At 38.8% G+C, this 14,797-nt stretch overlaps 1 protein-coding gene across 1 annotated transcript in view; it reads left to right on the forward strand.

The window, feature by feature from the left end:
* Usp14 (ubiquitin specific protease 14) overlaps positions 1-14,797 on the forward strand; it is a 156,219-nt gene that overhangs the window by 96,475 nt on the left and 44,947 nt on the right. Inside the window, exons 10-11 of the mRNA XM_090372138.1 lie at positions 4,553-4,584; positions 4,695-4,760. Of these exons, the coding sequence (XP_090228264.1) occupies positions 4,553-4,584; positions 4,695-4,760 (98 nt within the window). The remainder of the gene's footprint in view (positions 1-4,552; positions 4,585-4,694; positions 4,761-14,797) is intronic.

Genomic DNA, 14,797 nt, shown 5'->3' on the forward strand with positions numbered 1-14,797 from the left:
CATTTCACATTGACATTTTCACTGTCCCAGAAACTCTGCAGATGGAAGTAATTGATTTACAGTGCAACAATGAATTAAAACACATTCATGCCACGATAACAAAAATCATCTTTTACAACACGTTTGTGACAACGGAAAAGTATTTTTAGCACAAAGTGTGTGTACACCTTCAGATCCACATACGTTTGTGAAACTTTCTTTTCAAAAATGAAATTTATTATTAAAAGTAAATCTCGACCTTCATCAGATGAAAATCTGGAAAATCAATTAAGATATGCAACTACCAATTTGAAGTAAATTTTAAAAAAATTGACATTTGATTTTTTTATTTTAAAAGATTGTTTTATTTTATGCGTGACCCACAGAAAATTTAGTTTGTCAAGGTGGCCCGCAGAACAGTTTGGGTTGACGAGGCCTGGTTTAAATAAAAAACAGTTGTCGGTTCTGAATGCCAAACTTCCCACAACTTTTTCATTAATATGGGATCCAAATAACAAAATTTCCTATGCACATGCTTGAATTGCACCACAGGAATTAGAAGCAGGTGTATTTAAACTCTCTCCTTCCTTATCTGCCATTATGAACCAACTGATGATGACTTGAAAATTTCCATTCAAACTCATGGTTCAATAGTGGTTTTATATGATGACACCATTTACAGCAGCAATAGAACTTTCCTCAACACAATAACTTTAATAAGTTTTTAATGTCCATAACCTTTTTAAATTAATTTCATAGTTATTGATATATAAACAGTTGGGAAGCAAGTTCCAGAAATAATGTTTTCCACTCCTTTTTTTTATCATTTTAACCTCAGAACTTAAGGTTATTCATAATATTACTCATTATAAGGTTACTCATCTAATGTAATTTCATTTGTTTAAACATTGCAATTGATTTTTGAAGCATCAATCCAGGTTGAAAGCCATTTGGATTCTTTCAGGAATATATAGGTCTAAGAGATTTATTTTCAAATTTCCTTTTGGATACCAACTTAGTACTCTGTTTTGTTATTTGTAAGAAATTTAATCAACAGATTATAGATGCATTGCGTACATGAGGAGAAACGTTTATGTATGACCATGAATTAGACATCTGAGAGAAGGATAATAGCAAAACTTTACTCAATGTGTAGTACAGCAAAGTAAATTTTATTTAAAATAAAAATAAATATTATTTCTAGAGGTTTTCTGAGGGGAACTCACTATGGCTTTTGTGAAAGGAAAACTTTGTTTAGTTAACCTGATGCTATTATTGTGATAGTATTACTTAGTATTAATTTTAGTCATATGGTGTAAGGACACTACAGGCTTTTGCTGCACCAAAAAAATATTAATAATAATAATAAATAAACTATCCATCTTGTCATTGAATCTCCCATCCCCTAAGCTGCAAGCCTCAACCACTCATGGAAGTAACTAGTTCTGATGATTAACAACTCACTGACTAAAAGAAAATGTTCTACAATCCAGTCTAAACCTTTTCGCTTGTAATTTAAATTTATGGCCCCTCATTCTGGAATCATTTACAACACTGAAAATCTCACCCTCATTTGTTTTACTTTCTCCTCTCAGAACCTTCAGTCAGGTTCCCTCCAGGGCGCCTAGTTTCCGAGCTCTGTAGCCCACATATTCAATGTCTTTCCTCATATGAATGCTCTTTAACTGATCGCATCATCCACATTGTCCATCTTTGGACCCTCTCAAGAAACTCGTGTCTTTTTTTTTTTCAGGCGTGGTTTCCATTCATGGATGCATTATTCCAGTTGTAATCTTACAGTTGCCTTGTACAGTGGGATTATGAATTCTGATTCTCTACAAGCAAACATTCAGTAAATCATCTGTAGGATACCATGGACCCTCCTTACCACTAATTTGCACTGCACAGAAAACTTCATGTCTATCCTTATTCAGCTCTCCAAATCCCTTTTATCATCTTTTTTTTTTAATTCAACCCTACCAAGATTTATTTATTTTAAATAACAAAAAAAAAATTATTTTGGGGTTGCGATTCTCCAACTGTAAGACCTTGCATTCTCCTGCATTAAAAATAGCTGCCATTTCTCTGACCATCCCTGAAACCCATCTTAAGTCATCCTGAAGAAGCTCTGCTTGGTGCTGATCATTAACTGTTCTCTTGATCTTGACATCATACCCTGTATTCCTTTGCCAGTATCATTTAAGAAAATCGGAAAGAGCAGTGGCCCCAGTACTGATCCTTAGGGACCCACTTTGCACTATTTCCCAGTCTGAAGAGTAGCAATTAATCACAATTGACTTGTAATCCATCAGAGTTTCTTCTCTGTGATCCCAACCTGTTCTGCTTTATACAGTAACTTCTCATGCAGGACTAAGGCAAATGCTTTTCTAAAATCTAGATTAACAATGTTGAAATTATTTCCTCCAGCCTTTGAGCGACTAGCAAAAGTTAACTAGGTTAGCAAAACACAATTTTACCATTACAAAATAGTGTTGTTTCCTTGAGAATTCCATTTCTAACCAAATGACCCAATATTGTACTTTTGATAATTTTCTCCATGATTTTTCATATCACTGAAGTGAGATTGACTGGTCAGTAGTTACTCACTTTGCTATTAGAACACTTTTACGTGTTGGTGTACCTTAGCACCTCTCCAGTCCAAAAGGAATTAATTCTGAGTTAAATGATGCCTCGTAATTAATCTTAGTGCTGCCTCTCTCTCGAAATTGTTGGTTATGCCATCAAATCCAGGATCCAGGAGCTTTGCTTGTCTTTAATCTTGGACATTTTTCTAATAAACAATCTTCTGTAAATTCAATATTGTTAATTTCATGCTGCCCATTACCACTTTCTCAGTTTCTCCTCACCATGAAGGTTCTTTTGCCCATAAAGATTGATGCAGTGTACCTATTCATTTTATCAGCAATATCATGTGAGATTTCTTTCCACACCCAGTATACAAGGATCTAATCTGATTCATTTTATTCTTTATATTTGCATATGTGAGAAGCTCCTTATCCCTCTTCTTTGCTCTCTTAGTGCTCAATTTCTCATAATCACCGTTGTCAGTATAACTTTTTTTGTGTTACTATTACAGATCAACTTGTAGCTGTCATGGGTTCACTACTTTCCATTGCTCTGTAACTTAGGCACAACAGGAAGGATATTATGCTGAAAGCCTTATGATTAACTCAAAGCCTGAGGTATTCTGATATTGGTTGATTGCCTTATTATTTGGCAAGTCCAAAATTTTACTTCATTGCTGATTGCATTTCATTTTTCTTTTGCACTCTTATCCTTTGTTGTTTCAACTCTTGCTGTTCAGTGCAGCATTGTATCTCCTTCATGTTACTTATGTCTAGTTTGTCAAAGTCGGTCTCATTTTTAAATTCCATAATCTGGAACTGAACCTTGGATGCATTATCAAGTTCCCAGACAGTGTGAACACCCTCTGGGGTATTTACACTTTGTCCATATACTTGTATTCCACCACACACCACTTATAGTTTGATTAACTTCTCATAATTCCACAATGTTGTTTTCAGATTTGTTAATGTGGCATCACCTTCAGAACTCCAGCTGATGACTGGTCCTTGTTACCTAATTCTGTGATCAGTTGTTGCATATAATAGGCTTTGAATATCACTTTCACCCCTTGGTCCACTTCTTTGCAGCAAAGTAGTTGTATTTGTTGTTATGAAAAATGACTTGTACGTTATCATCTAGAACTTGACCACTTAATTGTCTAAAGAATGTGCAAAAAACTATAACGGCAAGAAATAGTTTAAAATTAAAAATTGATTTAATTATTAAAAATTAAAAATAGTCAGAATTAAAAATAAATTTGAAAATTTATTTTTAATTCTGACATTATATTATGCAGTATTATTAGATCAAAAAACATTTTTAGAAACAACAGTCATCTCTTATCTTAGAAACAAAAAACATCCCCACTACATTTTAAAGAAATTTGCAAGCAAGTGGGCCAATAAAGAAGAAAACCTAAAATTCTCACTGATGTAATTATATTTATTTTTGGTTATAAAACACACTTGGTGCACCAGCTGGAGAGTTAACAGGCTGGCTAGGCACATTCTCAAAACAAATAAGCCTAGTTCAGATTTTGTTCTTTATAATGCTTCTTAATGGGGGGGGGGTGATTTGCATGTCAGAACTTCTGCAGACCTCCAGGGTTTCCTCTGGTTTCGTCCTCCTGCCCAAGCATAGTTCACCATCTTTTGGGTCCCAATGTGTGCGCTCTCACTCGCCGCACCAACAATGCAGGTGAGACAGTCCATTGGTGCTCGAGTGATGCGCATGGGATCCCAAGAGAGAGAGAGAGAAACAAAAGTTTTCATATTTGTAATTTATAATTAAAAATGATGCTATATCAAAATGCATGTAGATATTTTGATTATGTTAGATAAACTTATTTTTTTATTAATTTTTTTAACTTCCAAATTGTAGATATTTTGTGTTATAGTTGATAAATGTTTCAGTATCGTCTTTATTTATATATTTGCATATCTTGAATAGTTTCCTTCAGTATTAAAATATTTTATCACCATTTCAGATGTGAGGTACTTGCATACCGGTCTTAAATCAGTAAGTAAGTTTAACTACATTTTGCTTTTTTTTTTTTTTTTTTTTTAATTTTGCCCATTTTTATTAAGGTGGCTATTAAAAAACTTCATTTTCTTATTTTATCACCATAGCGTGTACAAGAAAAGATCACAAAACATTCTTCAACATTGAATAGAGATGCACAGTATTTAAAGACAGTAAGTAATGACTACTTACTTCTATATTATTTTTTGTCCTGGAATAATCATTATTAAGTATAATTAAGTTTAACTAAATGAAACTAGTACAATTAATAATGAAAAATACCTATGTAATTTCACTGAAACAAATTTTTTTAATTCTGAAAAATTTACAAAAATGTTATAAATGTTACTTAAAATTTTTTAAAAATGTTACTTAACAAGTACAGGTCAATGTTGAAAAAAAAGCCATGAGTTAGGGTTGAATTTGAAAGTGTCTGCAATTCTGCTCAGACACGATAGGCGGGAGTATACAATGAGAGCCTTGTCAATCAATTCAACTCTGGAGAGATTGTGCAAGGCTTATTGGGTAGAATTTTTTTCAGCCTGGTCTGTGCTTGTTAATAGGAGAGACTGCTTCTACAGGGATGGGATACACTTAAATAGAAATGGTGGGAAAATATTTGCTGATGCTATCAAGGCAGTGTTAGGTGGGTCGGAAAACGGCTAGCTTGTGGGTATACATGGACTAATAGATTAACAGTAACTGCAGGCAGAGATGGAAGTGATATCTCCACTGCTTCTATTGGAATGGGCAGCAGCTCAGAAAGCAAGTTGCTAAGGATTTCAGGAACAGCTGGGAGTCATGAAACAAGTAAATGCATGGACTGTATTTGGATAACAAAGAGTAAGATAGGTGCATGTGCACTTGCACGTACACCAATGCTAGGAATACAGTAAATAAATTTTATGAATGTGAAGTGTTGATCAAGACATCAAAGGCGAATATTGTTGGGATAACAGAGACGTAGTGTCACACAGATGTAAGGAAGGCAGAATTGGAATTATGGGAGTACAGTGTGTACAGAAAGGACAGACAGGATAGGAAATGAGGAGGGGGTTATGCTCTTAGTTAAGAAACACATAAAATCCAAGGAAGTGCAGCCAGTTGATATAGGTGGAGAGTGCAGTGTTGAGTCAGTTTGGTGTGACATATACACTGGCAAAGCAAAATTGAGAGTAGGAGTATGTTATAGGCCTAATGACTCGGACGAGTATAATGAACAACTGTATAGAGAAATAGAATGGGCCAGTAAATTAGATTGTCTTATAATGGGGGATTTTGACTTCCCAGATATTGACTGGAACTGGATTGTTTGGTCACTCGCACACTAGCAAGGATTTTGTGGATTTATTAGCTGATTGTTTGCTACAGCAGCATGTTTGGGAGGCAGCCAGATTGAGTAATACTCTTGATCTGATTATCAGTAGTTATTCTTCATGCATTAAGAATTTGCAGATAAAGGAACCACTGGGTGTCAGTGGCCACAGTATGCTGAGGTGGGATTTACTCAAAGAGTTGGTAGTAGTAGTAGTAGTAGTAGTAGTGGCACCTGATGCAAGAAAGCAAGTGTAGGAGCTTATGCAGCATCAGCCAAACAAAAAAAAAAAAAAAAAATCACACCATACCCTCCAATTGCCTGTCCAGTTCCTCCTTAAATTTATTTAACCTATCAACTTCCACAACGACAGATGGAAGTTTGTTCCAGCAATTAACCACCCGCTGGCTAAAGGCAAATTTCCGCACATCTATTCTACATCTATCCTTTCTTAATTTGAACTTATGTCCCCGTAGGTTCGTATTCTGAACAAGTGGGAGGATCCCATCAGAATTCAGCGTGCTCAACCCATTCAAGGCCTTATAGACCTCAATCAGATCACCGCGCAGGTGCCTAGTCTCCAGCCACTGCAATTTGCAGAACTTAAGCCTCTCTTCGTAAGAGGATCCCTTCATTCCCCTCACCAATCGTGTTGCTCTTCTCTGTACACGCTCAAGCAAATCTACATCCTTCCTAAAATGAGGCCTCCAGACCTGTACGCAGTACTCAAGGCGTGGCCTGACCCCATTGCCTTATACAGAGGGACAATCACCTCCTTTTCCCTGCTAGCAAAATTCCTATATATCATTGACAAAACCCCATGACCTGCCCTAGCAGCCTGTCTACATTGCTCAGAAAACTTCATATCTGACTGCACAATTACTCCCAGGTCTTTTTCATTTTCTACCACCTTAAGTGTAGTACCACACAGTTGGTATGTTTCTCTGGGGTTACTTCTACCCATATGCAGTACTTTGCATTTGTCAAGGTTAAACTTCAGTTGCCACTTCTTAGCCCATCTGCCCAAATTATCTAGATCCTGTTGCAGTAGCACACTGCCATTACTGTCATTAACAACCCTGCCAACCTTCGTGTCATCTGCAAACTTCGACATTCAGCCTGATATACCTTCATCAATATCATTGATAAATATACAAAACAACAGTGGACCCAACACCGAACCCTGTGGGACTCCACTAATAACATTAGTCCACGAAGAGCAGCACCCATTGATTACCACCCTCTGTGTTCTCCCACTTAACCATCCTTTTATCCATTGTAGCAACTTACCCTTAATACCATTCTGCTCCAATTTGTACAGTAGTCTTCCATGCGCAACAGTGTCAAAAGCTTTCCTGAAATCCAAGTATATGATATCAAAATTATTTTTTGCATCCAGTTCCTTTGTGACCACATCATAATAACCAATCAAATTTGTCAGACAAGACTTTCCCTTAACAAACCCATGCTGTGTCTGAATTATTGCTGAAGTCTTGTCTAGATGATCCTGCAATGCATCTTTAACCAGTGACTCCATTATTTTACCCGGAACAGAAGTTAAACTAACTGGTCTGTAATTATTCGTGTCACCCTTCGAACCTCCTTTGTGAATTGGGGATGCATTTGCACATCTCCAGTCCGTGGGAACCTCCCCCGAGTCCAAGGATGCTCTCATAATTATGGCTAAGGGTTTGCTTAGTTGCTTTGCCGCCTCCTTTAAAATAACTGGATAGATCCCATCCGCCCCAGGTGCCTTTCTTATGTTTAACTTCAACAATTTCTCCTCCACTTTGCTCTCAGTTATTACAAAATCATTAAGCACACTGCTACAATTTGATAACCTTCTTCCATTTTCAAACTGTAATGATTCCTCACGTGTGAATGTAGATGCAAAATACTCATTCAGTTTGTTTGCTATCTGAGCAGGATCATCAACAGTCGAACCATCGATGTCAAGTGGACCAATCATATTCAGCCCCTTCCTTTTAGAGTTTATATAAGTAAAGAAATCCTTGCTGTTTTTCTTAGCATCTTTTGCCAAAGATTTCTCGTAATCCGCCTTTGCCTGCCGAACCTCCTTTGTGACCTGATTACAGACTAGCTTATATCTGCTACAGGCTTCTGCGTCGCCTGATAATTTATATGCATCCCATGCATTTTTCTTCTCTGTCACGAGTCTCATTAGTTCATTTGATAACCATTTAGGCCTAAACCTTGAACAATATTTCTTCATCGGTATGAAAAGTCTAGTAGCTTCCACGATTAATTCCTTGAATGCTTCCCACTTAGAATTTACTGTTTGTAACATCGTCAGTCGATCCCACTGTACAGAATTTAAAAACTGTCTGAGACCACTGTACTCCCCTTTACGGAAGCAAAAACCCTTTCCTTTACCCCTGACGGTAGTTACCTCTTTGAGTAAATCCCACTTCAGCACACTGTGATCACTGCCACCTAGTGGTTCCTTTATCTGCAAATTCTTAATACACGAATGATCACTGCTGATAACCAGATCAAGAGTATTACTTTCTCTGGTTGCCTCTCGAACATGCTGCTGCAGAAAAAAATCATCCAATAAATCCACAAAAGTCTGACTAGTGTGTGAGTGACCAACCCACAAGTTCCAGTCAATATCTGGGAAGTTAAAATCCCCCATTATAAGACATTCTGATTTACTGGCCCACTCTATTTCTCTGTACAATTGTTCATTGTACTCATTCGAGTCATTAGGCCTATAACACACTCCTACTCTTATCTTTGCTTTTGCAGTGCTTATGTCACACCAAACTGACTCAACAGTGCACTGTCCATCTATATCAACTGGATGCACTTCTTTTGATTTTATGTTTTTCTTAATTAACAGCATAACACCTCCTCCCTTTCTGTCCTGTCTATCCTTTCTGTACACATTGTACTCCCCAAATTCCAGTTCTGCATTCCTTATATCTTTGTGACACCACGTCTCTGCTATCCCAACAATATCCGCCTTTGATGTCTTGACCAACACTTCAAATTCATCAAATTTATTTACTATACTTCTAGCATTGGTATACATGCAAGGTAACTACCATCAGGAGTAAAGGGAAGGGTTTTTGCTTTCATAAAGGTGACTACAATGGTCTGAAACAGTATTTAAATTCTATACAGTGGGACCAACTGATGATGTTACCAACAGCAAATTCTAAATGGGAAGCATTCAAAGAATTTTCATACCAACGGCCTACATGGATGTCAGATGAACTAATGAGACATGTGGCAGAGAAGAAAAATACATGGGATACATATAAATTAACAGGTGACACAGAAGCCTATGGTAGATGTAAAGTGGTCTGTAATCAAGTCACGTTAGGCAGGCAAAGGCAGATTACAAGAAATCTTTGGCAAAGGATGCAAAAAAAAACAGCAAAGAGTTCTTTACTTGTGTAAACTCTAGAAGGAAGGGGATGAATCAGATTGATCTGCTTGATATAGATGGTTCAACTGTTGATGATCCTGCTCAGATAGCTAGCAAACTGAATAAGTATTTTGTATCTACATTTACACACAAGGAGTTATTTAAGGAGGGGAATGCCAGAGGTGTATTAAACTCTTGCAGTGAGCTAAATAATTTTGTAATAACTGAGGGCAAAGTGGAGCAGAAACTATTGAAGATAAACGTAAGAAAGGCACCTGGGGTGGGTGGGATCTATCCAGTTATATTAAAGGAGGCAGCAAAGGAAGTAAGAAAACCCTTAGCCATAATTATGAGAGCTACGGGACATGATACTGCCATGGGGGATGTCTTTGTGTGTGCGCGATGCAAGGAGTGTATCGATATCAGGCAACAACTCGGCGTTCTTGTGGGCCTATATGAGAGCTTGAAGGACAGAGTGGATGCCCTCGAAGAAACTAAATTGAGGGGCCCATCAAGCTCTCAGCTGCCCACATCAACGCCAGAGCTTGCACTTGGGCATCGCGTGACACAGAGGCAACCACCAAGGCAGAATGCGCTGGTCCCAAAGGAACTAGTAGTTGTTGGTGACTCTATTGTCAGGGAAACGGGGAACATGCTTTGTAAAAAAGATAGGTGGAACAGGACCAGGGTATGTCTGCCAGGGGCAAAGGTTGATGACGTTGTAGAGCGAATATCATCTTTTAAGGGCACAAAAGGTGATATAGTTGTACACGTTGGCACTAATAATATTAAGAGTAGGAGACCGGCAGAATTACATAACAAGTACAGGTCACTGCTGAACAAAAGCCAAGAATTAGGGTTGAATTTGAAAGTCTCTGCAATTCTGCCCAGACACGATAGGAGGGAGTATGTGATGAGAGCCTTGTCGATCAATTTGGCCCTGGAAAGATTGTGCAAGGCTCAAGGGGTAGAATTTTTTTCAGCCTGGACTGTACTTGTTAACAGGAGAGATTGCTTCTACAGGGATGGGATACACTTAAATAGAAAGGGTGCAAGAATATTTGCTGATGCTATCGAGGCAGTGTTAGGTGGGTCGGAAAACTGCTAGCTTGGGGGGAGACAAAGACCAATAGATTGACAGTAGCCACTGGCAGAGGTGAAAGAGATTCTTGCACTGCTTCTATTAGAATGAGCAGAAGCCTGAAAAACAAGATGCATGGTATTTCAGAGACTGCTGGGAGCCATTGCGGTACAAGTAAACACATGGGTTGTTTTAGGGTAGCTAAGAATAGAAACAGGTGCAGGTATACTTGTGTGTACACCAATGCTAGGAGTTTAGTAAATAAATTTGATGAATTTGAGGTATTGCTCAAAACATCAAAGGCAGATATTGTTGGGATATCAGAGACGTGGTGTCACACAGATATAAGGGATGCAGAACTGCAATTTGGGGAGTACAACGTCTACAGAAAGGATAGACAGGATAGGAAGGGGGGAGGGGTTATGCTATTAGTTAAGAAACACATAAAAACCAAGGAAGTGAAGCCAGTTCACATCGCTGGACAGTGCAGTGTTGAGTCAGTTTGGTGTGACATAAGCATTGGGAGATCAAAATTGAGAGTAGGAGTGTGCTATAGGCCTAATGACTCTGATGAGTATAATAAGGAACTGTACAGGGAAATAGAGTGGGCCAGTAAATCAGAGAGTCTTATAATGGGAGATTTTAATTTCCCAGATATTGACTGGAATTTGGGGGCTGGTTACTCACGCACTAGCAGGGCTTTTGTGGATTTATTGGATGATTGTTTTCTACATCAGCATGTTCGGGAGGCAACTAGAGGGAGTAATACTCTTGATTTGATTATCAGCAGTGATTCTTCATGCATTAAGAATCTGCAGATAAATGAACCACTAGGTGGCAGTGATCACAGTGTGCTGAAGTGGGATTTACTCAGAGGTAACTACCATCAGGGGTAAAGGGAAAGGTTATTGCTTCCGTAAAGGCGACTACGATGGACTAAGACAGTATTTAAATTCTATACAGTGGGACCAACTGATGATGTTACCAACAGCAAATTCAAAATGGGAAGCATTCAAAGAACTTATCTTGGAAGCTACTAGGCTTTACATACCAACTAACAACTTTGATTCTTGCACTGCTTCTATTAGAATGAGCAGAAGCCTGAAAAACAAGATGCATGGTATTTCAGAGACTGCTGGGAGCCATTGTGGTACAAGTAAACACATGGGTTGTGTTAGGGTAGCTAAGAATAGAAACAGGTGCAGGTATACTTGCGTGTACACCAATGCTAGGAGTTTAGTAAATAAATTTGATGAATTTGAGGTATTGCTCAAAACATCGAAGGCAGATATTGTTGGGATATCAGAGACGTGGTGTCACACAGATATAAGGGATGCGGAACTGCAATTTGGGGAGTATAACGTCTACAGAAAGGATAGACAGGATAGGAAGGGGGGAGGTGTTATGCTATTAGTTAAGAAACACATAAAAACCAAGGAAGTGAAGCCAGTCGACATCGCTGGACAGTGCAGTGTGGAGTCAGTTTGGTGTGACATAAACATTGGGAGATCAAAATTGAGAGTAGGAGTGTGCTATAGGCCTAATGACTCTGATGAGTATAATAAGGAACTGTACAGGGAAATAGAATGGGCCAGTAAATCAGAGTGTCTTATAATGGGAGATTTTAATTTCCCAGATATTGACTGGAATTTGGGGGCTGGATACTCACACACTAGCAGGGCTTTTGTGGATTTATTGGATGATTGTTTTCTACATCAGCATGTTCGGGAGGCAACTAGAGGGAGCAATACTCTTGATTTGATTATCAGCAGTGATTCTTCATGCATTAAGAATCTGCAGATAAATGAACCACTAGGTGGCAGTGATCACAGTGTGCTGAAGTGGGATTTACTCAAAGAGGTAACTACCGTCAGGGGTAAAGGAAAGGGTTTTTGCTTCCGTAAAGGGGAGTACAGTGGTCTCAGACAGTTTTTAAATTCTGTACAGTGGGATCGACTGACGATGTTACAAACAGTAAATTCTACCATTAGGGGTAAAGGGAAGGGTTATTGCTTCCGTAAAGGCGACTACGATGGACTGAGACAGTATTTAAATTCTATACAGTGGGACCAACTGATGATGTTACCAACAGCAAATTCAAAATGGGAAGCATTCAAAGAACTTATCTTGGAAGCTACTAGGCTTTACATACCAACTAAGAAATATTGTTCAAGGTTTAGGCCAAAATGGATGTCAGATGAACTAATGAGGCATATGGCAGAGAAGAAAAATGCATGGGATACTTACAAATTAACACATGACACAGAAGCCTATGATAGATACAAGTTGATATGCAACCAAGTTACAAAGGAGGTTAGGCAGGCGAAGGCAGATTACGAGAAATCCTTGGCAAGGGATGCAAAGAAAAACAGCAAAGAGTTCTTTACTTATGTAAACTCTAGAAGGAGAGGGATGAATCAGATTGGTCCACTTGATATTGATGGGTCAAGTGTTGATGATCCTGCTCAGGTAGCTAACAAACTAAATGAATATTTTGCATCGACATTCACACATGAGGAGTTATTCAGCGAGGGGAATGCCAGAGGTGTATTCAACTCTAGCAGTAAGTTACAGAATCTTGAAATAACTGGGAGTAAAGTGGAGGAGAAACTGTTGAAGATAAACACAAGAAAGGCACCCGGGGTGGATGGAATCTATCCAGTTATATTAAAGGAGGCAGCAAAGGAAGTAAGCAAACCCTTAGCCATAATTATGAGAGCTTCCTTGGACTCAGGGGAGAGGTACCCATAGACTGGAAATGTGCAAATGTGACCCCAATTCACAAAGGAGGATCAAAGGCTGACACAAGTAATTATAGACCTGTGAGCTTAACTTCTGTTCCAGGAAAATTAATGGAGGCACTGGTTAAAGAAGCACTGCAGGATCATTTAGACAAGACTTCAGTTATAGCTCAGACACAGCATGGTTTTGTTAAGGGGAGGTCTTGCCTGACCAACTTGATTGGATACTATGATGCAGTCACAAAAGAACTGGATGCAGGGAATAACTTTGATATTATATACTTGGATCTTAGAAAGGCTTTTGATACTGTTGCACATGGAAGACTGCTACACAAATTGGAGCAGTGTGACATTGGAGGCAAATTACTGCTATGGATAAAGGGGTGGTTGAGGGGGAGAAGACAGAGAGTGGTAATCAATGGACACTGCTCATCGTGGACTGATGTTATTAGTGGAGTCCCTCAGGGCTCAGTGTTGGTTCCATTATTGTTTTCTGTATTTATAAATGATATTGATGATGGTATATCGGGATTAATGTCCAAGTTTGCAGACGATACAAAGGTTGGCAGGGTTGTCAAGGACACTACTGACACTATGCTGCTGCAACAGGATCTGGAAAGGTTGAGCAGATGGGCTGAGAGGTGGCAAATGAAGTTTAACATTGACAAATGTAAAGTACTACACATGGGAAACAGCAACCCCAGAGCAACGTATCAACTCTGTGGTACAACACTGACAGTGGTAGAGAATGAAAGGGACTTGGGGGTGGTTGTGCAGGCAGATATGAAGTTCTCTGAGCAGTGCAGACGGGCTGCAAGAGTAGCTCATGGAGTATTGTCAATGATATACAGGAATTTTTCCAGCAGGGATAAGGAGGTGATTATTCCATTGTATAAGGCGATGGTCAGGCCACACCTAGAGTACTGTATACAGGTCTGGAGGCCTCATTTCAAGAAGGATGTAGAGCTGCTGGAACGAGTACAGAGAAGGGCAACAAGATTAGTGAATGGAACAAAGGGGTGCTCTTACGAAGAACGGCCTAAGTTTTGCAAATTACAGTGTCTGGAGACTAGGCACCAGCGAGGTGATCTGATAGAGGTGTATAAAGCCTTGAATGGTTTAAGCATGCTCAATGCTGATGGGATTCTTCCTCTAGCTCAGAATAATCACCTGAGAGGGCATAAATTCAAATTGAGGAAAGACAGATGTAGGATAGATGTGCGGAAATTTGCCTTTAGCCAGCGGGTGGTTGGTTGGTGGAACAGACTTCCATCCCTTGTGGTGGAGGTTGATAGCCTAAATAAGTTTAAGGCTCAGCTGGACAGGTATTTTGAACGAACGGAGGGGTGAAGTGGAAGTGGTTTTTTTTTTTTTTTTTTTGGCTGATGCTGCATAAGCTTGCTTTCTTGCATCAAATGCCTCTACTAATGCTAATGCTAAAGAAATATTGTTCAAGGTTTAGGCCAAAATGGATGTCAGATGAACTAATGAGGCATATGGCAGAGAAGAAAAATGCATGGGATACTTACAAATTAACACATGACACAGAAGCCTATGATAGATACAAGTTGATATGCAACCAAGTTACAAAGGAGGTTAGGCAGGCGAAGGCAGATTACGAGAAATCCTTGGCAAGGGATGCAAAGAAAAACAGCAAAGAGTTCTTTACTTATGTAAAC

Source organism: Mastigoproctus giganteus, chromosome 4, assembly GCF_048544385.1.
Source record: "Mastigoproctus giganteus isolate SK-2022 chromosome 4, ASM4854438v1, whole genome shotgun sequence".
NCBI classification, from domain to species: Eukaryota; Metazoa; Arthropoda; class Arachnida; order Uropygi; family Thelyphonidae; genus Mastigoproctus; species Mastigoproctus giganteus.